Here is a 24,495-nt window from a genome sequence, read left to right as displayed (position 1 = left end):
ATTATTATTATTATTATTATTATTATTATTATTATTATTATTATCAACCCGTCTCGATTATATATTAGATATTAATTTTAAATTTGGTTTAAATCGCTGCATTGCGTAAACACAAAATTTTCAACCTATTACCTCTAGGGTATATAAATATTTAGAAGAAATGTCGATATACTTTAACTGTGAAGCATTCAAAAAATAAAGTAACGAGTGATAAAGTATATCCAACCAATAAAATTAAAAACGGTCCAGCTAAATCATTTATACTTAAAACATTTTTTGTTTCGGAGTTTTCTGAATGTGATGATCGATTTATGCTGTTTCTCCTTACTTCATCATTCTCGAACTTCCTGATAATTCCGGTTTCAAATATGCGTAAAATTCTAAAATTAATTTTAAAAATATATAAAATAAACATAAATTTAAAGCAAAGATTATACAAGATATTTCTGTATCTTACACTTTGTCGATGTCTCTCCTGTATGGAAATTTCTTGGCTATACCAAATCCAAGGCTATTAGCATATAGTTGATCTGTAGATATCAGAAAATTTTCAATTCCCAAAGAACTGAGTTTTAATTTAATGAGAATACCATACGTTATATAACCAACTTTTTCTGTCATCATTCTAATACCAAACTTTTCGTCGAAATGGGGATATGTAAATTTATTTGATTCGATTGATTTTTTCAAGACTAGGCCTGTGCCCTGAGTTGATCGCTGTAAATAATTTTAATAGTTTGAATTAATTTATGTCATGAAATTGTATATACTCTATGATAAACATAATGATTAATATAGAAATTACATAATCATGTATCTCGTATATAATTCAGGTAGAGTATAAATTCATTTAAACTTTTGAATTGGCAATATAAGCAGGCAATATTAAAGAACAGATCATATAATTGAACAGTTTATGTTTTAAGAAGTCATTACTTTTATTATTTGTTACTATAAATTTATACATATTCTTGATATGTAACGACATTATTCTAATATTTTTATGGACCTTTACTGCCTTCAATCCAGTTCCGGATTTACCATTAAGCTAAATAAGCTAAAGCTTCCAGCCTCAGCTATCAAGGGCCTCTAAATTTTTATTTTTTATCATAGTTTGTTTAATTTATACTGTATATGTATTAAAGCTAAATAATTTAGTAAAGACTCATCATCATCATTAATCGTGGGCTCATTGCCCGTTGGTGCCTGATGCCTTTTCCACTATTTTCTTCTCTCTCTCTCTCGATCCATTGCCGATTTTCTCAATTCCCATGCATTCGCTCTACACTACTTCTTAACGTCATCAATTCATTCTGTACATAGTCTGCCTCTTTTGTTGAATCCGTTCATAATACCTTAGACTAAAGTCTTAATTTTCTGTTTCCATTCATTTTTATAATGTTTCCAAACAGTTGATGTTTTCGTTGTATAATTTTTGTAATAAATTTTTTTTCATATATATCCAGGGTGGGCAAGCTCCTTGATAGTCCGAGCCATTTTTAAAATTTGAAATTTTTCGCGAGCCGCAATTAAATATGTATTAAAAAGGTATGCAAAATATTCCAGATTACAAATTATATCCGTAGCAAGAGTGATTCAAATTGTTTCCTCCAGAGCACAATGTCAAATGTCCGTTGCAATGACAGTTTACAAATTCAAAATCGGTCTGGAGTCTGTCGATAACGGACGATTTCGCCACTGTTTATGTTCGTTCGCGCAGTTCTCGATGAGTCATATCATTCTTAACTTGGACGGAAATGAAATTTGTTACAACGTTGCACTTAGTCTTTCATATTTGTTGTTAGTAATTTAAAAGATATTTTGAAACACATACGGAACGATAATAATTTTTTTAAATATAATAACACAAAAATGAAAAGGGAACTCGGGTACATTTATCGAGAGCCACAAATAATCCTTCAAAGAGCCGCAGGTTGGCCACCCCTGATATATATCCTATTATAAAGTCCTTTGTTTGTAACTTTCTTCATCCATCTTATTGTAAGATCTTTCTGTAACAGTGTCTTTCAAATGCTAATATATTTTTTCCTTATCTTTTGTTATTACCCATGTCTCACAGGCAAACAGCACGAAGGAGAAGATGCAGGTGTTCAATATTTTTAATTTTGTCTGCAAAGTAATTGCTTTACTTTTCCACATTTTGTCGATTGCTTTCAAATTCGTTTTTGACTTGGCTATTCTAATCTCTATTTCTTTTCTGCAATCGAGATTATAGGTTAGTTTGCTTCCTAAATATGTAAATCTTTACATTTCAATGTTTTTCTCATCTACTACGAAGTTTCTTGCCATCACCAAATATCATTGTCTTAGTTTTTTCGCTATTGATAATCAGTCCATATCTTTTTCCTTCATCATTAAGCAGATGTAATGTTTTCTCTAGTTGTTCTTTACTTTCTTCAATGATATCTATATCATCTGCAAATCTCAGGTTACTGAATTTTACACCTCTGAACTGATGTTCCCTGCATCTCTTGCGTCATATTATTCATGACTTTTTCTAAGAGACTTATGACGATAGTTGGGGATATAGGATCTCCCCGTCTGGTGCTTCTTTTTGGTGTGAACCAGTTTCCTAGCCTTCCACAAAACCTCACAGTTGCGTTTGCATTATCATTTAGATAACATAGCAAAAATTTTAAGTATTATAGCCTTTTCATATGTATACCAACTGAAGAGGGACTATTACGTTAGTCCGAAATGCATTTTGGCTATTTCATGTTAATTGCTAATGTAATCGATTTTAATGTACAGCACACCCCTTCTCATTTTTAATATATGTACTCCATTAAACCCTGAGTGTTTGTGTTTATTATCACTGGTGTGATAAGTCCTTATTATCTACCTTACATTAGTAGATTTTTAATTAATTTAATTATACCAAGGGCAAAAAGTAATTTTTTTATATTAATAACTTAGCAAGTTTATTAGTTTATGATTCACTCCATAAGATTTTAGCACTGCCAAGGTGGCTTTTTGGCCTAATCTGTCAAATGCCTTCTGTCCACAAAGCAAGAATAGATATTTCTCTGCTTTATTCTTGTCTTTTCAACTAATAGCCGTAATGTTAGTATCCTCTGCGTTGTACTTTTTTTCCTGAAACCAGCCTGTTCATCCGCTAAGTGTTCTATCAAATTACACTGCTGGCGAAATAAAATGCAACACCATTTAGGACTCTAGATATTGCAGGCGTTGCATTTTACTTGGCCAGCAGTGTACTTAGTCTTCCCTTTAAGATCATTATCAAAATTTTTCTTATCTGGTTTGTTACGGCAATCGTTATATAATTTTTGCACTCTAACATGCTGGCTTTCTTATGTATTGTCACCAGTATTGATTTTGCCCATTTTTAAGGTATCTTTTCTCATTTCCATACCTCATTACACACTTGGTGTATCTCGTCAATTAAGCTTTCTCTTCCATGCTTAATCATTTCTCCTGTGATTTTGTCATGTCCGGGACTCTTGTTGTCTATTAACCGCTTTACTGCCCTTTCAACTTCCACCCTCATAATATCATTTTCATTTTCAACATTTGGTGGCGATATCTTTCTTAATTAATCTACTAGATTCTATATCTAATGTTTCCTTGTATAATTCAGAGCAATAACTTTTCCACCTCTGTAGGACATCCACCCTGTCCAATAAACCTCTCCCTTCTCATCTTTGATTCCCATTTGCTTTGGTTTCCATTTCTGGTTGACATTTCGGATCATCTTATATACTTCTCTAGTCTTATATTCTCCGTAATATTTTTCTGTTTCTCCACTGATCCTCTAACCATTTCGCTTTGTCCATCCTAACTGCTTTTTTCACTTCATTGCAATTTACCTTATACTGTTTTTCCATCTCTTCAGAAATGCTCTTCTAAGCCTAAGAGCTCTTATCTCTTGGATAAGCTTTAGGGTCTCTTGTGTGATTAATTTCTTGTTGATTCTTTCCTCTTCTGATAGGGTCTGCACAATTGCTTCTTTTATTGCCTTTGTTATTTCTTTCACTCTTGTGTCTAGCCCTTCCATCCTGGCTACGGTTTTTATCTTTTTCTCAAGTGTATTTCTGTATATGTCCCCTATTTTCTTATCTCTTAGCTTTGAAATGTCTCTTTTCTTTTGGAAATGTGCATTAACTTTCCTTTTTAGTTCTATCTTTATGTTTTCAATGACTAAGCTGTGATCAGAATCTATGTCAGCTCCTTAAAAGGTTAGGTTTAACACTTGAACTGATGTTGACCATCTCCTTTGGATCAAACTCATATCAATCATGTATTTTGTTGTACCATCTCCATGTCTATTTTCCACAGTTCTTTTGATGGAATTTGGTGTTGCATATCATTAAAACTTGATCTACGGCAAATTCAAGCAGTCTTTACTCTCGTTCATTTCTTGCTCATATCCACACTTATCCATTACTCTTTCTCAACTTTCATTATTATTTTCAATTTTAGCATTCCAGTCACCTCCAATAATGATCACATCTCTCCGCGGTGTTTTCTCTATTATCATGCTTAGATTTTTATAGAAAAGTTCAATCTTCTCTTCACTGCTATCTGAGGTAGGTGCATATACCTGGATTACTGATATATTAAATGGCTTTCCTTCAAATCTTGCCATCATCAACCTTGCACTAACTGGATTATATCCTAGCAATGCTGCTCGTGCTCTTTTACTAAGCAGAAATTCAACACCAGCTTCATGCCTTGTATCATTTCCTGACTAGATGACTTCACCACCATTGAGTTCTCCTGATGATGTCCAATGCATCTCTGTTAAGTCTAATATGTCGCATTGATATCTCTCCATTTCCTTCCGAAGCAGCTCTAGTTTTCCAGGTGACCATAAAGTTCTGACATTCCAAGTTCCTACTGAAAGGACTAGTGTTGCTAGTCCTTTCAGTAGGAACTTTCAGGGTGAAGCTTTCTTTTCTTTATTTCGGTAGCCAATTTTTCGACTCAATTCTGATTGCTCTGTTGGTGTCGCGGACCTTGTTTATCCGGGCGACGTCCGAGCCGGCATCTTTTACCTTTTGCTTGTATAGACTTCAGATTTCATTTGCGTTGTTGTTTTATAGTTAGCGCATCGACACTCATCTAACCAACAATCTTCCTTTTTCCAGGCTTGGGACTGGCATGTTTTCTCTAGAGATTGCATGGCAGAGTTAATAAAGACTTTGCTAAGTATTAATAACATGTCTAAATAAACAAATGTGGTTTTTCTATATAATTAAAATCTTGGGAAAAGGGTTTCAGTTTTTTAAGCTTAGAGCCATAAAAATACAAATCCGACAGTTATTCAATCTTTTGTCATATAGTGAACATACTTACTTTTTTTAAATCTTTAGGAAAACCAAACCCTTAGACTTGGAAAAACGATATTGAAAGAAGTGAAGCGAATATGCATTAATTACAATAAAAAATGTATTAGTCCAAAATTAGCTGAGTTAAATATGACAGTTATTGATGATAACATAGTAGAAATTAAAGAAGTGAGAAAATATTTGTTATGTTGATGACTGTTTGATATGTTTTAATAACACAATAATTTATGAATATAATGTGTTATATTTACGAAATAAAGCCGATAAGCAAATCCAAAACTGAAACTGAAAAATTAAAAAAAAATAGCGTTTGTAGATAGATACATTATTAATTAAACAGATTACATCATCAGACATCAAAGTTAATCGAAATGATCCTCGTTATAAGCAGCAAGACGCTAACTTTTCCTTAGTTTATTGCCATTCAAATTATATTACTCGTATTTATAATTAAGCTGCTCGTAAACCTTTTTCTTTCTTTTCAAAGTAAATTATATTTATCGCAAGAAAATAATAAATTGCTGCTTATATTATAGTATTTGATTTCATACATTTAGAATATACGTGATAGACGTCATAAAGTTTCGTTAATATCATTCCATATTAATATTCATATAACTTCGATAATGATTATTTTCTTCATCAAGTTGATTGAATGTTGATAATTGCGTTAAACGTTATCTAACAAAATAGTAAAACAATTTATTCAATTAAAACAATCGTTTCGATAAAAACAATTAGAATGTATATTACAGAAGTGCCCACCAGTGGTTCTGTGGAAAAAACAATTACATACTTGCTCTTTGTTGCAGTTTGTCTCCTGAACACAATGGACTAGCTATATTAAATTTTCCGATTTAACTAAAGTTTAAATTAAAGTTTAGTCTCTCTCTCTTTCTATATATATATCTGTTTCCTCAACAATTGGTCTGTCATTATATAGTATTTATCTGAAAAGAAAACGGACGAATTACTGCAGTTAATTTTGATAGTTCTGCAGGTTTACCAATAACGAATTTCACCGGATCTACAGTAATAATATCTGAAAAATCCACGTATTTATAACTTTGAACATTTTGACTCTTTGATACAGCAATGTCAACTGACTGAACGACAATATAACAAGACAGTGATTAAAATGTCAAAATACAAAGATAATGTGATGAAATAACCTAAATATCATACTTTATTTCGGAAAAGATATGTCCAACATCACTCCACTTTCCTTTTTAATTTCATAGCTGTAATAAAATATTTATTATAAATTAATCAGACAGCGTGACACACTGAGACCAATCCACGAATTATTACGGAAAGGCCTTATCAACATATAAAACAGCTAGCTAAGCAAAGAGAAAAGCTATAAAACTGCATACTTCCATGTTTGCCCACCAGCCATTTGTTGAGGATAAATTAGCTATATGTAATTATGTATAATATACAGTATATGTAAATTAGCTGTAAAATTGCTAATATTTTAATTTTAAAATAACGATGCCACACGGTATGTTAATTCTGTTTTTGAGATACAAAAATATTTAGTTTTGGTTTCAAATTAAAAATATGCACATTATACTTACAAGAATGACTCCATAAGCTGTAGATCGAGGATCAATGCTTATGATATATTCCCCATTTTCTGCAGCTTTCATTAATTCAGTAAACGTTCTTGGAGCATTTTCTCGACCAGGAAATGTAATGAAAGACATTAATGCACCGCTATAACTAGCAGTAAGAATAAATATTCCAAACAACCATCCCCAGACAATCATTCTGCAGCTGTTGCCAGAAGGTAAAAATAACCGATTTCCTGCGATTAATAATCCATTATTATTACATAATATTTGTTTAACTAAATGGTTAATAATATTAATTTCATACAACCTTGATCACAAAATGATCCAAATAACGCCCAAGCAATATCGTATGCTTTTGAATGTTTTCTGTTATGCAGTTCTTCATCTTTTCGAAATATAATTGTAAAGAAAATTACAGAGATGAAAAGTGCGAAAAACGTTAATAACCACATCTGTAAACAAATAACAAAAATATTCGTAATTATTACATAAGTACAAATGCAGGTATGTGAAGATAGTCTTATTTTTAATCTTTGCTTTGTTCTAGTTTTGAAATACGCTCACAACGTAACAGTACTTCGGGGATTATTTTCATTAAATTATTTTTTTATAACTATAAATTAATGTTTTTAATGAGTTACAACACGTCTCCTTCAGGATTATTATATTATCAATACTACAGAGCTGAAATTATATGAATCACAGGAAACAGACTGAAACATCTGCATATTTTGTTATAAGATTACATCACACTTATGGAAAGACATAAAATAATGAAAATATATATATATTCTTTTCCTAAGCATTTATGCTTTTTTCACTGTCATAACCAACTTAAAGATTTTTTTAATGAAAGTGAGTACCTCACAACGAGAGAGTTTACACATCTCTATGTAAACATCAGGCTCTACTATCAATACTTAATATGAAATCAAATTATCTTACAGCTGAAACTCTGGTTTAACATAGATTTTAAAATATCTCTACTTAAAATTTAACGTTAAATTACGAAGTTTAAACATAATTTTTGTAAACTTTTAAATTAAATATATAAGATCGTATATAATCTTAGCAAGGAATCAGTGGAATATATATTGTTCATGCAGACGATTGACTATTTAGTGACTAAACAAATCACTGAATATTTGTATAAATAATATTTCCCTATATTACATTTGACAGAAAGCTTCGGAAATAGTATTTATATGTGTACTAGAAATTTAAAATCCAGGCCAAATGAGAAAACAAAATGCAGAAATGTTTAGTGGATCCCACAAAACCATTTGTTATAAATTATTCATCACTTGTTTAAGAGAGACAGAGAAAATTATTTATCATCGCTTCGATAAGTCTATAAAAATGTTTTTAAATATTTTAGAAATGATAAAAGTAGAAATTTTATTTAAATTTTCGATGATTTAAACCCCTTAACGACCACCTGTTATTAATTATGATGTAATTAAGCATAAAAAATACATAAAAATACTTAAAACTGGAAAAAACGAAAGAAATGCGTTAATTTTGAAGAAAAAGCTTCAAATTTTATTTTCCTTTGTCTCACCTTTCTGTGAAATTTAACACGGATGAGTCATTGTTTACACAGCTGGATGACCTTGAGAACAGCTGGAGTCGAATTTCCCGGGGCATTCTCACAGACGTCTGGGGAGAACAAGGGTTTAAAGCAGGGTGAATATGAGCGACGCCTAAATTTTTAAATATTTTTAAAAACTTAAGATTTTAATTGCGATTTCCGACCCCCCTAATTAATTAAATTAATATATTAAAAAATCGATTAATTAAAAACATTAAAAAATTATCGGAGGTCGTTTTTGACATCAGAAAATAGCTTTAAATAACTTTACCGAAGGAAAATCCGTGCACTACAACTTAGGAACCATGAAATAAATTTGATAAAAAACTCCCATTAAAAAACAATTAAGCTTTAATCGAGCTTTATCAAACGCTCATTAAAATCGCGATAAAATTTTTTCGCACGGGCAAAAATTTTTGCAAAAATTTGTGGACCTAAAAGACATTCCAAAAATTGAAAAAAAAAATGTTTGCCTTAAAAACCGCGTTTTTCGTAACGCTATGTAAACCTGACGAGTTATCTCGTCAATGGGCGTTAAGGTAAATTTTAATAAGACAGTGTATGAACAGAACTGAAATTTTACATTGCATTATAATTACAATTTCTAGAGAAAAGAACACATTTTGTCATTGTAAAAAATGTAATAATTAAAAATTTAAGTTAAAAGAATAGTCGGAACTTGTTTATATTTTCTGATTTTACAGATTCAAAGTATAAAACCATTCTGTACTGTTTTGTGAAACTGTAATACTCGTCCTAAGATATTTTGTATTACAAGAAATATTATCCATCATATGTGTTATCTTAAATTTTATTTTGAATTATTTGTATTCTGTATTACAATATCAAAATATGAATTAAAGTTATATTCTATATTGTACAAACAATTTTTCTGTAAGACGTAAATATAATATTTACCTGAAAAGAAAACGGACGAATTACTGCAGTTAATTTTGATAGTTCTGCAGGTTTACCAATAATGAATTTTACCGGATCTACAGTAATAATATTCGAAAAATCCATGTATTTATAACTTTGAAAAGTTTGACTCTTCGGTACAGCAATGTCAACTGACTAAACGACAATATAAAAACATAGTGATTAAAATGTTAAAAACATAGATAATGTGACTAAATAACCTAAATTTCATACTTTATTTTTGAAAAAATATCCAATATCACTCCAGTTTCCTTTTTTAATATCATAGCTGCAATAAAATACTTATTATAAATTAATAAAATAGCGATTCATGAAATTACATAAATTGTAAATAATAAATATTGTATTTTTCTACGATATACATGAAATATCTTACTTGAATCCGAGATATTCGACAAGAACGAGAACTACCCTTGATAAAAATCCTTTATTAACAAACTTCTCTTTATTTTCGTCTAAATGAACAATTCCTGGAAACTTGTCAATAAAAAAAAAAAATTCTATTATGACATTGAAAAATAATGAATATTATTCTTACAATATTGTATTTTCACTATTTACCAATTCGTATTTAAGAATGATAATTCAGGACAGCGATGTATAAAACGTCATTTATACAAATGATTTTAGTAAAACACGCATAATATTTAACGTTTTTATATTAGTAGAGTAAATAACAATTACACGGTGAATAAAATTTCTGAAAGCTGTGAGTATGAAAATAAATTATATTTTATAAAACATACTAAACTGACATATCTTTATCAGGCGAATCAACACATTAACGAGCAAGATAATAGTAGCGAAGTTGAGGCTGAAGTTTTAAACGCGAAAACGTGTACGTCGGACGTTCAGCTTCGCTTTCCTGTAAGCGTAGGAGTTTGACGATGGTGATTGGAATGTCGAACATGATTCCACTGACTATCCAAACATCATTGCCAAACTTCTAGGCGTACAGGAAAGCGGCGCTGAACGTCCGACGTACACGTTTCGCGTTTAAAACTTCAGCCTCAACCTCGCTAGTGTTTTCCGAAAAACAGATTAAAAAAGGAAAATATATTTTTCTGTTTAATCACCATCTCACCCTTACAAATGTGTGTTAGTTGGTAAACAGTAAATAAATGAGCCTTCTACTAGAGTCCACATTGTTATTTTTGACCGATTTAAGGTTAGATTTAAGCTTATAAATTCTTATGTAGAAATAAAAGTTGTCCCTTAATCTTTAAATATTCGAGGTTACAGTAACTTCAAACACGTGTAATATATTTGCAATTCAGAATTAGAAACATTCGAGATTTTCACTTATTTTTATAGCAATTATGCGAAAACAGCAAGCACGTGTTTTTTTGCGAAAACAGCAAGCTATATTGTGTTAGATGAAAACAGCAAGCTATATTGTGTTAGATGAAAACAGCAAGGTTTTCATCTAACACAATATAGCAATGAATGGAAGTATGTTTCAACTTATAAACAAATTACACATGTTTAGCATCTAACGCTTATTTACTTTAAAACACTATAAGTTATGTCACAAATGCTTTACTATTAAAATTTAAGCAAAATTGTTATAAACATCTAAAATTAACTCTATCGTTAAAACAAAACAAAGTAACTTTAAGTAAATTACCTCTAATGTAAGAAATGCAAGAGTTATATTTTTCAGCGAATTCTTCATTCCTGAAAAAAAAAATTATTTATATAAATTTTTATAAGCATTTGTTAAGTTAAACTGACTCTCGTTGCAAAAATATTTTATCTGTAAGTATAAATAATATGCTCAAAATTCATTTGTCAATAAAAAACTGGAATATTTTATATCAATATTTCGCTTATAATTAAATGTTGCAGATTTATCTGAAATTTTATTTACTAAATCTGAAAATATTGAAAAAGTAATTATCAGGAAATTCTTATATTTCGAAAATGTTCTAAAATTTAAACACTAAACGCGAGCAATTTTTGAAATTGTACTTTTAAAATTAATCTAACTTTTTTAAACTAAATAACTTAGGAAGAAATGATTCCGTCTTTTCGTCAAAACTATTTGTGAAAACTGTCCGAACAAAGCATTTTTTCAAAATTTGTAATATTTTTCTCTTTATCACTTACATCGTTGAAGTTGTACAGTAGGCCTAAACTATATAATATATATTTACTTTATATATTAATGTACTCTTTACTATTTATAAGCAAGAAATAACTATTTAGTTTGGTCATAAGGGCCAAATTGTATAGTTATTTAGAAATTCAATTCGAGACAATTGCACGGAATTTACCATGTTCGTTTAATTAAATAATGTGTAAATTGAGAATAGTTTATTCTTAATATATTAAAAAAATTTAAACTTGCAGCAATACAATTAAATAAACTGAACATTTGAAATTGTTTTTATTTTCATGCATTATAGAAAATCGTTCTCACGAAGAGCTATCCATTTATATAATTTGATTTTGATATAGAGGTTTAAAAAAGTAGTTGTGTAAATTTTATATTTTATTCTAACTTCGTGACATTAAGTTTGCTATTGTGGAGTAAATCATTCACAAAATAAAAGTAATATCATGAAAGTTTTTTTTTTTAATTTAGTTAATAGCTCTGTGTTTAGCATTACCTATATTTTTTAAATATTGTGATTATTAAATGTATAAAAAAACTTTCATCACAATTTTTAATTAATATGAAATTAAAAATACTCAAATTAATTTTCAGATTAATTTGATATTACACACAATCTATGTTACTTTATATAAATTTATGAAAAATAACTAACAAACATTGATATATTTATTATTACAGGATATTTTTTAACGACACATTGTTTATTATAGAGTCATTAATATTTCATATTCAGTCGTTCTTAAAGTATTTCTTTTTTTCTCTTATTAGCGTTTTAACACACATATTTCACATAACGATAAGAAATAACCTGTTTATATGAATTGCTGACCATTTTCAAAAACATTCCTTAAAGTCGTTTGGCGTACAATAATTTGGCTGAACGTTAGAACAGCCAAATTATTGTACGCCAAATTGAACAAGCTCAAATTATATTTGGGTAGTATCAGCAAAGGAAATTTGAGGCACAAGGCAGAGCTCGAAGCTTTTATCTGTGTCGATGATGATATTTCTGATTTATTGTCATGGTGACATTGTTTCATCCAAAATTTCCTGTAGTCGTAGTCTGTGTAATGTACACTTTATTCACACATTGAGTCATACTGTCAAATCTGCTTCCAGTATACATATGCCACAATTTTCAAGTGTTCTTTGTGTAGATGTTATTGCAGTTTTATTTTTTCAACTGGTTTCACTAGTTTTATTTTTAATGGAATTTCAATTATTTTTTTGTTATTAACAACTTAATAAAATAATAGTTTTCATGTTAACTATATTCTTCTAACAGTCATCTGATAGCCTGCAATTTTTCTAAATATCCCAGAGAATAAGTGAAAAAGATCATGTGCAGATGGCACAAAGGTGTTTATGAGTTAAGAATTGGAACTAAATCAGGCAGGGTTAGGTGTTCAGGCTTTCGTGGTAGTCTATATTTTTTTCGGGTCCTCGAGAATAAATATGAAAAATTTCGTACAGATTTTACAACGACCTCAAAGAGGTGTAGACCTACCTCTCTGAGGCTTTGGTATTAATGCGGGCGAGCATCCCCTAGTAGTGGACAGGCCCGTCAGGACATCAGGAATTTTTTTATGAGCCGTTTGCTCATGACTGTTCCTTGCTTTAATAAACTGTATGCTATATTTTATTTGCAAAAATGGAAAAAATTAATAAACAGCATGTAAATGTTCTCTATCTGCCAATTATATTAAATTTCACAAAACTCTTATTCAACTCATAACTTTAATTCAGCCTTAAGCCGTCATGGTATGGTCCACTAAAACAGAGTCCGACTCACGGCAAATGACATGTATTACTTGAAATTTTGAAATTATTGGCCCTAATCCAGACGTGAGCCGCTGCGGAAAAGATCACGTAAACTGATATTCGCTAATTTGATTAATTAAGCATGATGAACTTTGTCTCTTTCTGTATAACATTGAATATGTTATAAGCCAAGCAGAAAACCAAATCGGTTTGTATTCCTTCAAAAACGTTTGGCTGCCTTGGCAGACACTGTATACGTTTTCAGTTAATAAACTCATTTGATACTTTTACTACTTACTAGCAGGAACCCAAGCAAATCTACGCTTTTGTTCAATTAAAATAATATCAATAAACCAATACTTTATTTTACTAACATGTAACATTAATTTTTTTTTAAAAATTAAAATAGTTTATTTGAAAAATAAATGTGATGATGAATTTTCTTTTACTAGCAGATAAGCCCGGCGTTGCTCGGGCAAAAAGTAACGATAGCGAAGATAAGATTATTATATTATAGCCAATCTTACCAGTTTTCTCATAAGGCAAGAATTAGGTTGCCCTGTTTCCAGACTGATTAAAAATTTTTAGATGGGTCTAAAAATATGTTCGATTTCTCGCAAAAACTCAAAAAACCGCATCTGCGCCTGTAAATCTTACACGTTGCTTTCTCTTAACATTTCAATTGTTACTTAATCACATCCACACTTTCATTGTTAACATTGTTAAAGCTTAAATTTAATATCTGAATCACGTTTGTACCTTATGCATTCTCTCAAAAGAAGCTGCGCAGTATTCAGGCTTCTCATATTAATATATAGATTATAGATAGGCGAATAGCCCTTTTATGGAATTTGAAAGTTAATCAGACATCAAATGTTCGATTATTTACAATACTCGAATAATTAGCTTAAATAACTTTGTTAATTATAATTTCAATTGAAAATAATATTTTATTTTCAAAAGTGTGTAGTGTGAAACATGAGATAAATAAATGGTGGTTCCTTTTTGGACAGACTTTGTCTTCAGAAATAATGTGAGTTGTTATGAACAAAATTGATGATTTTCAGAAGCATTTTATTCTATATTGAAGATTTTCTTCTATAATATAATCAATGGACATTGAAACTACATTAAATTCTTGAAGATTTTTTAAAATAAAAATGCAAATACTATTTGCATAAAAGCAGTTTAATTAATATTAATATATAACTACTAAAATTTGTTAAATACATCTTATTTTCTTCACAACATATTTAATTATAACTAAGTTAAAAGTAGCGTTTAAATATAAATTCATTTCAATATCTGTTTTTTTATGAGTCTTTGTAAATGCACTTTTGAATATTAATGCTTATTTTATCTTTATCAGGTTGAAAGATAATAATAAGATCCAACATTTTGTCCCTTCTTTATTAATTCGTAAACAAAGTGCATTCGGTACAGATCTATTCGGTTTTATATTTTCTAGAACGTCAGCAAATGAAGTAACCATGTATAATATCTAATATTATTATTCTCTATTTAAAATAATGAAAAAAATAATTGTAAAATGTCTAATGAAAATATTATAAAAGGACACATAAATAATTACAATACAAAATATTTTATAACATTAACGTTTTTAAAAAATAAAAATTTCGTTTCAGTGCAAATCAATAAGCGACTATTTCATTTTTCTGTTAGAATAAAAAGTTAAATATAACTCTTCATTACTATTATAACAATTTAATCAATATATTATAAAAGTGTAATTATACTGTAAATATAATAGTATAATATAATTATATTATCAATAATGACTTTATATTTTAAAAGGAATATAAAAAAATACTATGAAACAGTTTACGCTCAATGTAGCCGCAGAACAGAATTATCTTACGGTATAAAATATATAAATGAAGTTTTATAAAAGGAATGCAATTATACTTTAATCTAGTGATTTTAGTGTTCGAAAAATTGTTAATAATTAAATAATAACCAATAAAGTGTAATAAATTAATAGGCTAATTGTTAGACCCTTACTTATCTAAGCAGAATACCTGTTTACAATATGACTGCAACATTCCAACTAGGCAGCATTTGATAATGTTTATTGATCTGTGAAGTTAAAATAGCAGTCATCATGCAAATATAAAATATAAATTTTAGTAATGCACTTTAAAATTTACATTTGGTTTATATATTTTATCAGATCGATAAAAAAATACTTTATTTAAGTTATATAAGTTGGAATATTTAAATATCAATTTGATATAGTTTTTTTTTTAATTTAATCAACCATAATCAGAAAGAAATAAATTCTTAGGAGGTTAATTTAGAAAATTGTAATTGTTACACATATGTGAGATAGTAATGTTCATATACTGTATGTATGTATGTATGTATGTATGTATGTATGTATATATAAAATTGTATATGTAATAATTCTATCCACAACACTTTTTATACTATTTCACTTTTCAGTTATCATTCTGTTAACTTTTCCAATATTCATCTCACTTTCCCGACTGTTATATATAACAGAGGAAAAGTATGGCGCTTGATCAAAAACGGCTCCCATGACTTTTACATTTTTAAACTTAGAACACCTTCAAACATCGAGAAATGCAAAAAACATTGAGAAGTTTTCGGTATGTATGGATGTTATTGTATGTGGGATAGGAGGTAAAATACGGTTGTGTGTATATACAGTACGGTAAAACTTAATAATGATTTTACTAGTTATTAGCATTTACAATTTTTTATAAAACTCACTTTTACCCTCAAAATTGAGTCTTTTGCCATTTTATAATAGTTAAAAGTATAAAAAGTTTTTAAATAACACATGATAACATATGGCGCCACGAAATGTTGCCGGGAAAGTTGAACAATTCGTTGTTGCATTCTTATAAATATAATTAATATACTGTATAGGCTAATATTTTTAGGCTTGTAACCTAACAAAAAGGTGCAAACAGTAAAGCGATTATATTGACAAATAAAATATAAAATAAACTAGCAGGTAGGCCCGGCGTTGCTCGGGCAAAGGTAACGAAGCGAAGATTAAGATTATTACGTTATAGTCAACCTTACCTGTTTTCACATAATGCAAGAATTGGGTCCCCCGTTTCCAGACTAATTAGAGAATTTTTATACGGGTCTAAAAATATCTACGATTTCCTGCAAAAACGAAAAAAAAACTGCACTTTTTCTTAAAACGTCGCTTTCTCTTAACACTTCCATTGTTGACACTTCCATTGTTACTTAACACTTCTATTGTTGATGGAAGTGTTAAGTTTAATCCTGTCCCTCTCCCCCCGGGGGGATTTCGAAAAATCCCTTCTTAGTGTGCGTTTTCGTGACGTACCCTAACTGTGTACCAAATTTCAGCTTTCAACTCCTAACTGTTTGGGCTCTGCGTTTATTATTATCAACTCGTCTCGATTATATATATACTAGTAGCCCGGGACGCCCCCTAGTGGGCGTTCCAGCAGCATTACAAATTCCTGAGACATGTTTAATGCACTTAGTATATGAAAGTTGTGTGCGCTTAATGTTTAAAAGTTTGATTCAGTTAGTATATAAATGTATACAATTCTTCATCTTTTGCAAGCCTCCACGTGTTGATTGTGCTATTCTCTGTAATGTTTCCTGCGCACGTCTCTCCCTTTGTCTCACAGCAGCGGCAGCTTTACGTTCCCCACAGTGGCGTATTTCTTTGGTCGTGCCATGAAAGGTTTCTATTATTATATTAAAATATTACCTTAACTATTTCAAACCTTATCGTTTTATCGTAGCGGTTCAAATCTATCTGGTTTTTCGTTATTCGCCCCCTAGTGAACATTACAGGCATTCCGTGACAATAATAAATTCCTATTACAAATATATTGAATTATTTATATTGTTATATATTGGGCAAATAATAATTTATTGGCCAAATGAATAATAATAATTTATATTGTTAATTTAAATAATAATTAAAATTGTTAATTTGAATGTTTGCAATATGACACACGATAGGGGCGCCTCTAGTGTCCGTTATCAAACGGTTACGGGACAGACCGACACGTTGAATGGGTTATATATATAGATAGACTAGCAGGTAGGCCCGGATTTGCTCCGGCAAAAGTAACGATAACTAAGATTAAGATTATTACGTTACAGTCACAGAATGCAATAATTGGGTCCCCTTGTTTCCAGACTAATTAGAGAATTTTTAGATGGTTCTAAAAATATGTTCGATTTCCCGCAAAAACGAAAAAAACTACATCTGCGTCTTGCACGTCACTCTTAACAATTCCATTGTTACATAACACTTCCATTGTTACTTAATACTTCCATTGTCGATAGAAGTGTTAAGCCTTAATCCTGTCCCTCTCCTCCCCGGGGGGGAATTTCGAAAAATCCCTTCTTAGTGTGCGTTTTCGTGACGTACCCTAAATGTGTACCAAATTTCAACTTTCAACTCCTAACCGTTTGGGCTCTGCACTTATTATTATTATCATCAACCCGTCTCGATTATATATATAGATAAAACGAAGTAATTCCTTGTAATCTACTCGATAATTCAAATAATAAACATGTTAACTGAAATGTCGAAAATACTAATTTAAATAAATTAAATGTTTAATGTACAGTATTTAAAATTTATACAAGAATTTGTTCATCATCGATTATAACAATAGAAGTTACCATTTCTATTGATATTTATTTTATCAGTGAATAAATTAGGTAGTTATTTAGAAATTTAATTCGAGACAATCGCACAGAATTTATTGTCTTCGTTTAATTGAATGGTGTCTAAATTGAGAATTGTTTATTCGTAAAATGTTGAAACAATTTTAAACTCGCAGCAATACAATTAAATAAACAGAATATTTAAAATTGTTTTTATTTTCATGCATTATAGAAAATCGTTCTCACGAAGAGATGCCTATTTATATATTTTAATTTTGATATGGAGGTTTTAAAAAGTAGTAGTATAAAATTTTATATTCTATTACAACTTCTTGACATTAACTTTGCTATTATAGGTTAGGTTATTTATAAAATATAAATAATATCATGAAAGGTTTTTCTTAATTTAGTTAATAGCTCTGTGTTTAGCATTACTAATATTTTAGGTAAATTGCCATTATTATATGTATAAAAAAATTAATCACAATTATTAATTCTTATGAAATTAAAAATAACTCATATTAATTTTATATTATTTATATATGTCTTTATATATATTTATAAACAATAACTAACAATAATAAATTTATTATTACAGGATATTTATCAACAACACTAGAGACATTTATATTTTATATTAAGTCGTTCCTAAAGTATTTCCTTTTTTTTATCTTATTAGCATCTTTATACCCCTATTTCACATAATGATAACAAATAGCCTGTTTATATGAATTGCTAACCATTTTCAAAAACATCCCTTGAAGTTTTTTCACGTACAGTAATTTGGCTGAACGTTAGAACATATTTGAGTAGTATCGGAGAAGGAAATTTGAAGCACAACGCAGAGCTCGAAGCCTTTTTCTGTGTCGATAATGATATTTCTGATTTATTGTCATGGTGACATTGTTTCATCCAAAATTTCCTGTAGTCGTAGTCTGTGTAATGTACACTTTACTCACACGTTGAGTCATACTGTCAAATCTGCTTCCTGTATACGTATGCCACAATTTTCAAGTGTTCTTTGTGTAGATGTTATTGATGAGTTCTACTTTTTCAAACTGGTTTCACCAGGTTTTTTTATGGGATTTCAAGTATTTTTCATATAACCACTTCATAAAAAATAGTTTTCTTGTTAACTCTATATTCTTGTAACAGTCATCTGGTATCCTGCAATTTTTCTCAATATCCCAGAGAGTAAGTGAGAAAAATCTTGTGCAGATCAGACAGATGTTTACGAGTTAAGAATGGGGATTAAATGTGGCAGGTAGGGGTGTGTTTCCAGGTTTTCGTGGAAGTCTATATTTTCTTCGGGGTCTCCGAGAATAAGAATTTAAAATTTTGTGCAGAACAGGCAAAGGGGTTTAGAGTAAATAAGGGTGTAAAATCATAGTGAAATTATTAAATAATTAGCTAAATGTTTTCAAATTGATTTATTGGTGTTGAAGATATTAACAGTTAAATTTAATACTTTTACATGACTCGTTTCTGTGAGCCCTTTGATAACAGAGGGAAAGTATGGCAATTTGTGTAATGTTTCAGTCAATGCTTTGGAGGTCTCACTTGTAAGTATTATTTTCATTACTTAATTGTTTGATACGTAAAGAAGTTTGTAACTGATTGTAATTAATTGTGTGTAAAACTCTCTACGGCTGGTTTTATTATAGAAAACGTGAAATAAATAGAAGTTATCATACCACACTTGTGAGATAACGCCAGATTCTTAATTGTGATGTCTTCACGGTTATTTCGTTTTTTGAATATAACTTAGGTATTTTATCTTTTTATTTTGTAACTGTAACTAAAGAAAGACTATTTTAAAGTAAAAATTAGTGATGTAACAAATATTCGGTTACTATTCGATATTCGGCCTATTCGGCTTATTTTTCGCTATTCGGCCGAATACCGAATATTTAATCACTATTCGAATACCGAATACCTAAAAACAGGAGAAAGAAATAACAAAAACACAGTAAATTAATCATTTTGGTATTTAGATTTAATGTTATCGGGTTAGTGTTGTTTGTTTGTATTTATTTATAACTTATAACATGCACAAAATAAAAAAGAAAATAATATTAGTCACATGTATTCACAATTTATAATTACAAAGATCAGCACACGTACACACCTATTAGTTCGAGAATCGTCGCATATCTGAGGCAAGGCCGCTTGATCGTTTCGCTAATAGCGAAACGATCAAGCGGCCTTGTCTGAGGCCTGACCCTGCCTATCCTTCTTTTTAAGCGCTCGTCTTTGCTCGTCCCTTTTTTTCTCCTCTATCGCTCTAGTCCACGTAGGCGTATTCATACATCATAAAACGTGCTCACGATACTTTCGATTCGTAGATTTCCCATTTTACAATTACGTGACTCGTAGCTTGGTGATAACGGAGAAAAGACACAGATAGGACGTTGGTATAAGTCATAGTTATGATTTAACAGATTCGAGACAGCTTGGTAGCCCGAACGGCCCCAGGCTTTCGCCCATGCATACTAAGTGACTTTCATTGCAAGCATTTAGCTTTCCGAAGTCTATGACAACAATTGTTTGGCATTACAGGCCGCGAATTTAGCGCCAACAAGTCGAGGCAGTCAGGCCGAATATTCGGTATTCGGCCTGACTGCCTCGACTTGTTCGATTATGTTAACAACTCAAATATTTATTTTCACATTTTCACTTTGTTGTCCTTCTCTGTTTTTTTTCCGTTATTTACACGTGTAGGTCATTTCACGTGTCATTTCATCAACATTTGATATTATCATTTATCACATACTGCCATTACGTTCTTGTCTGTCAGCTACAAATGTCAAGAATTAACGCGATTGGCGAAGCGTACTGACAGCGGGCCAATAGAAAGCAGGGTCCTTGCCATAATCAGGTTTGCGCGCCAATTTTTGTACTTGCATTAATCAAGCCGAATAATTTTGCCGAATATTCGGCTATTCGGCCACGCTTCTGGCCGAATATTCGGTATTCGGCCTGACGCCGAACATACTATTCAATGCATTTTTACTAAAAATGCATTTTCGGGTGTGTATGATATATATTAGTTTAGATTAGTAGAAACGTTTAATTGAATTAACGGCAAATAGCAAAATACAATACGTCATCCTGCCATATAATATATTACAAATACAGTATTGAATCCATATAATATATTACAATATATTATATGGATTCAATACTGTATTTATGGATACAGTATTTGTACTGTATCCATAAGTTAATCATATTACAGTAGAACCTCGATTATCCGGACTAATTGGGGATGAAGGTAGTCCGGATAAGGAAAAATCCGGATAATCGAAAAAATACTTTAATTTGTCTTTTAATGATAATACAACACGTTTTCTTTTCGATGACATATCGGTGATATTAAAAGTAAATGCTGTATTTAAATTGTGATCAAATTTTTAAGAAACAAACGTTCGTATTGAATTTGGACTACTACTAACCAACGCTAACAGACTACCTATTGTTTAAAAGGCCCTCTGGTGGCGCAAGAAGACGGATTTCATAAAATAAAAAGCAGTTGAAACTGCATTTTTAAGAATAAAAATTTGACAAACTATTTATCGTTTTATGACGAGTAAAATTTTTTCGTCGCGTTCGCGGCTTTTAAGTAATGCATAAACCTTCGAGGCGCGAGGCCCTTCGGACCGCGAGGCATAGGCGGTGGCCCACGTCGTCCATGCCTTACGCCGCCCTTGGTCATAGAAATGATGTAATTTGAATATAAATTATTTATAAATACGTATGTCAAGTTATATTTTTATTACTACGTAAAATATATTTAAGAGTTTACGACCACTGTGCTGGGTGAGACGTTGTTGAAACAAAAAAAGTTATGCATTCCATCACGTACATAAACAGTATCGTAATTCGCCAAGTGCAAATCAGCAAATTCGTAAAATTTTTGTTTATTTTGAACAATCCGGATAATCGAAAATCCGGATAATAGAGGTCCGGATAATGGAGGTTCTACTGTATATGGATTCAATACTGTACAAATACAGTATTGAATCCATATAATATATTAATGCCATATAATATATTACAAATACAGTCGTGAATCCAGTAATCATCGTAACGTGCTCAATAACACAAATATAAATAATAGTGAAGGTCGTAAAGGTAGACCTACTAATAATAAAATTATGGATATCTGTAGTAAAATATCTACAGTATATTTCTACATTGAAGCATTTAAAACAGGGGTGTCCAACCTTTTTGTTTCTCTGGGCCGCATTGGAAGTAGTCAAAGATTTTTGGGCCATATGTATATATAATATATATTTGTGGCCCAATATAGAAGTAAATTTAAGGATTAACATGTCTAAATTATAAATATAAGTATTAAATCTTTATCACGGAAAAGGATATTTTAAAAAATTACTTCTTCAGACACTTTCAATTTTTACTTAGAAATAGATAAATTTATTATAAAAATGTTATAAAAGAGACAAACGAAAATTTATTTCAAAAACATGAATATTTGTTCTATTTGAGTCTCTAATTAATAAAAAGAGACGAAACACCATTTTAAAGTGCATTTTTATTCAACTAATATATTTATAAATAATATGTAGTCCAAAAAAGTAGCCAAAGCGACAAATGATGTTTTTACGTCAAATTAAAAAATAGTAGGCACATTTGGCGCAATGTAGCCAAATCTTGCAACGCTGGAAGAAATACTAAATAAAGTTGGAGTTATAACTCAAAATATTATAGACCCAAATGCGGGAAAAGAGAGAAAGGACAGAAGGTAAAGAAGTGAGAAAGGTTGGAAAATCAAGGGTCAATATTTGCAAAATAAATCTATTTAACCTTTCTGACTACTTTTTATCTTTCGTCCTTTTCCTCCTTTTTCCAAATTTGGGTCTATAATCCTTTGAGTCAAAACTCCAGCTTTATTTAGTAATCCTTCCTCATTCACACATCTCCAAGTATTTGAAAATATCAATACAGTAGAGTCCCAAAAACTCGGCACTCGATAACCCGGCAGTCCGGATAACTCAGCTACACCCTGGCAGGGCAAAAAATCCCCTAGTTAATTTTCATTATAGACAGCTTTAGACCTGAAAATATTTTCTGAGGTCTGTCTTATCAGGTACTATTTTCTGAGGTCTGTCTTATCAGGTTACACTATGTATTCATTAATTTTCATTTTCATGTAGTAAAGGCTCTATGCCTTCATAAAGTACTTTCCTTTGTTTAAGGGTATTTGGGCAGTTAATTCTCTGTTGTACTCTCAAGCAAACAATACGTACAAGTACTGTACAGTACTTGTATTTTCTGAGGAAACACTCGTACTTATTCTTTTTTAACCCCATTCCCGATAACCCGGCATTTTCACAAACCTGGCCACCCTTCGGTCCACATTAGGCTGAGTTTTCGGGACTCTACTCTATTTCCTTTCCACTGAAAAATAAAATATAAACAAATATTTTCGGCTTTGTGAAACTTCTTTTTTGAGTTTATGCCGTTGAAATAAAAAAATAATAGAAAAATTAAAACATTTGTCGATTTTGTTTACACGTTTATTGGGCCGCATTGGAACTTGCCTTGGGCCGCATGCGGCCCGCGGGTCGCGGGTTGGATACCCCTGATTTAAAATATGGAAAAAACCAGTTATAACAAAACCATAAATAGGCCTATTATTATTAACTTGTTGGAAATGTAATAAAGGTATATTGTTTATCAACAAATAAACAATATACTTTTTGCATTTTCATCCTTGGTTCAACAGGCTCACAATCATGAGACCGGATTTTGAAGGAATGAGGCCCACACGTCAGAGACAGATCTTTCATGGAAAATTTCTATAGAGTTGATTGCACACATTTGATCCCGAACTCCCTAAGAGGTAGCCTGACTTTCAAATTGCCCACGCCATCTAGCCTTTGTTACACAATACCATATAATATATTTAATAGTAAAAAAAATTATTTTTATAACTTTCATTTCCGTATTATTTAATATAGAAATTACAATACGCCTACTTTTAAAACCAATACACCTTACAATAAGAAACAACAGAAATTTTCAAAAGCGATAAATTTTTTATAATATTTGTAACAAATCTTCATGAAATGAAAAAATTTATGCATAAAATAAAAATAATTACAAGCCCACATTTTCAAATAGGTTTTATTATTCCTTTTACACAAGGTTTGTGTACCTTGTGTAAAAGAAATAATCCACGTCAAGGTCACTCCACATGAAAAAAAATCGCTTTCAAATCAAAATTATATTATTTGAGAAAAGATCCCTAACTAATCACTTGTCGGTTTTATTTCAAAAATTATTTTAATCAAAAATAAAAATATAATTTCATATTTTGTATAAAATGATTATAAAAATTAAACATAACTATTCAATATAACACAGATATGTTACTTTTTATTATATTCCATTATACACCAAATTGCTTAACATTTAAAAAACAATATTCTAAAAAGCGAAAAACTTTACGTATAAAATAGTTACGCTTAAACTAGCGGCAAAACGGAAACGTTTTAC

At 30.4% G+C, this 24,495-nt stretch overlaps 1 protein-coding gene across 1 annotated transcript in view; it reads right to left on the bottom strand.

The window, feature by feature from the left end:
* The window catches only part of LOC111640466 (ionotropic receptor 93a-like), a 33,445-nt gene that overhangs the window by 8,361 nt on the left and 589 nt on the right, over nucleotides 1-24,495 (bottom strand). Inside the window, exons 2-9 of the mRNA XM_023386476.1 lie at nucleotides 11,065-11,114; nucleotides 9,814-9,914; nucleotides 9,651-9,705; nucleotides 9,417-9,572; nucleotides 7,215-7,359; nucleotides 6,911-7,140; nucleotides 458-717; nucleotides 329-380 (exon numbers count right to left, since the gene is read on the bottom strand). Coding sequence (XP_023242244.1) covers nucleotides 329-380; nucleotides 458-717; nucleotides 6,911-7,140; nucleotides 7,215-7,359; nucleotides 9,417-9,572; nucleotides 9,651-9,705; nucleotides 9,814-9,914; nucleotides 11,065-11,114 — 1,049 coding nt within the window. The remainder of the gene's footprint in view (nucleotides 1-328; nucleotides 381-457; nucleotides 718-6,910; nucleotides 7,141-7,214; nucleotides 7,360-9,416; nucleotides 9,573-9,650; nucleotides 9,706-9,813; nucleotides 9,915-11,064; nucleotides 11,115-24,495) is intronic.

Source organism: Centruroides sculpturatus, unplaced genomic scaffold (assembly GCF_000671375.1).
Source record: "Centruroides sculpturatus isolate CEXI.00-Female unplaced genomic scaffold, Cexi_2.0 scaffold1147, whole genome shotgun sequence".
NCBI classification, from domain to species: domain Eukaryota; kingdom Metazoa; phylum Arthropoda; class Arachnida; order Scorpiones; family Buthidae; genus Centruroides; species Centruroides sculpturatus.
Note: the sequence above shows the minus strand (reverse complement) of the source record. Positions and strands in the feature narration are given on the sequence as shown.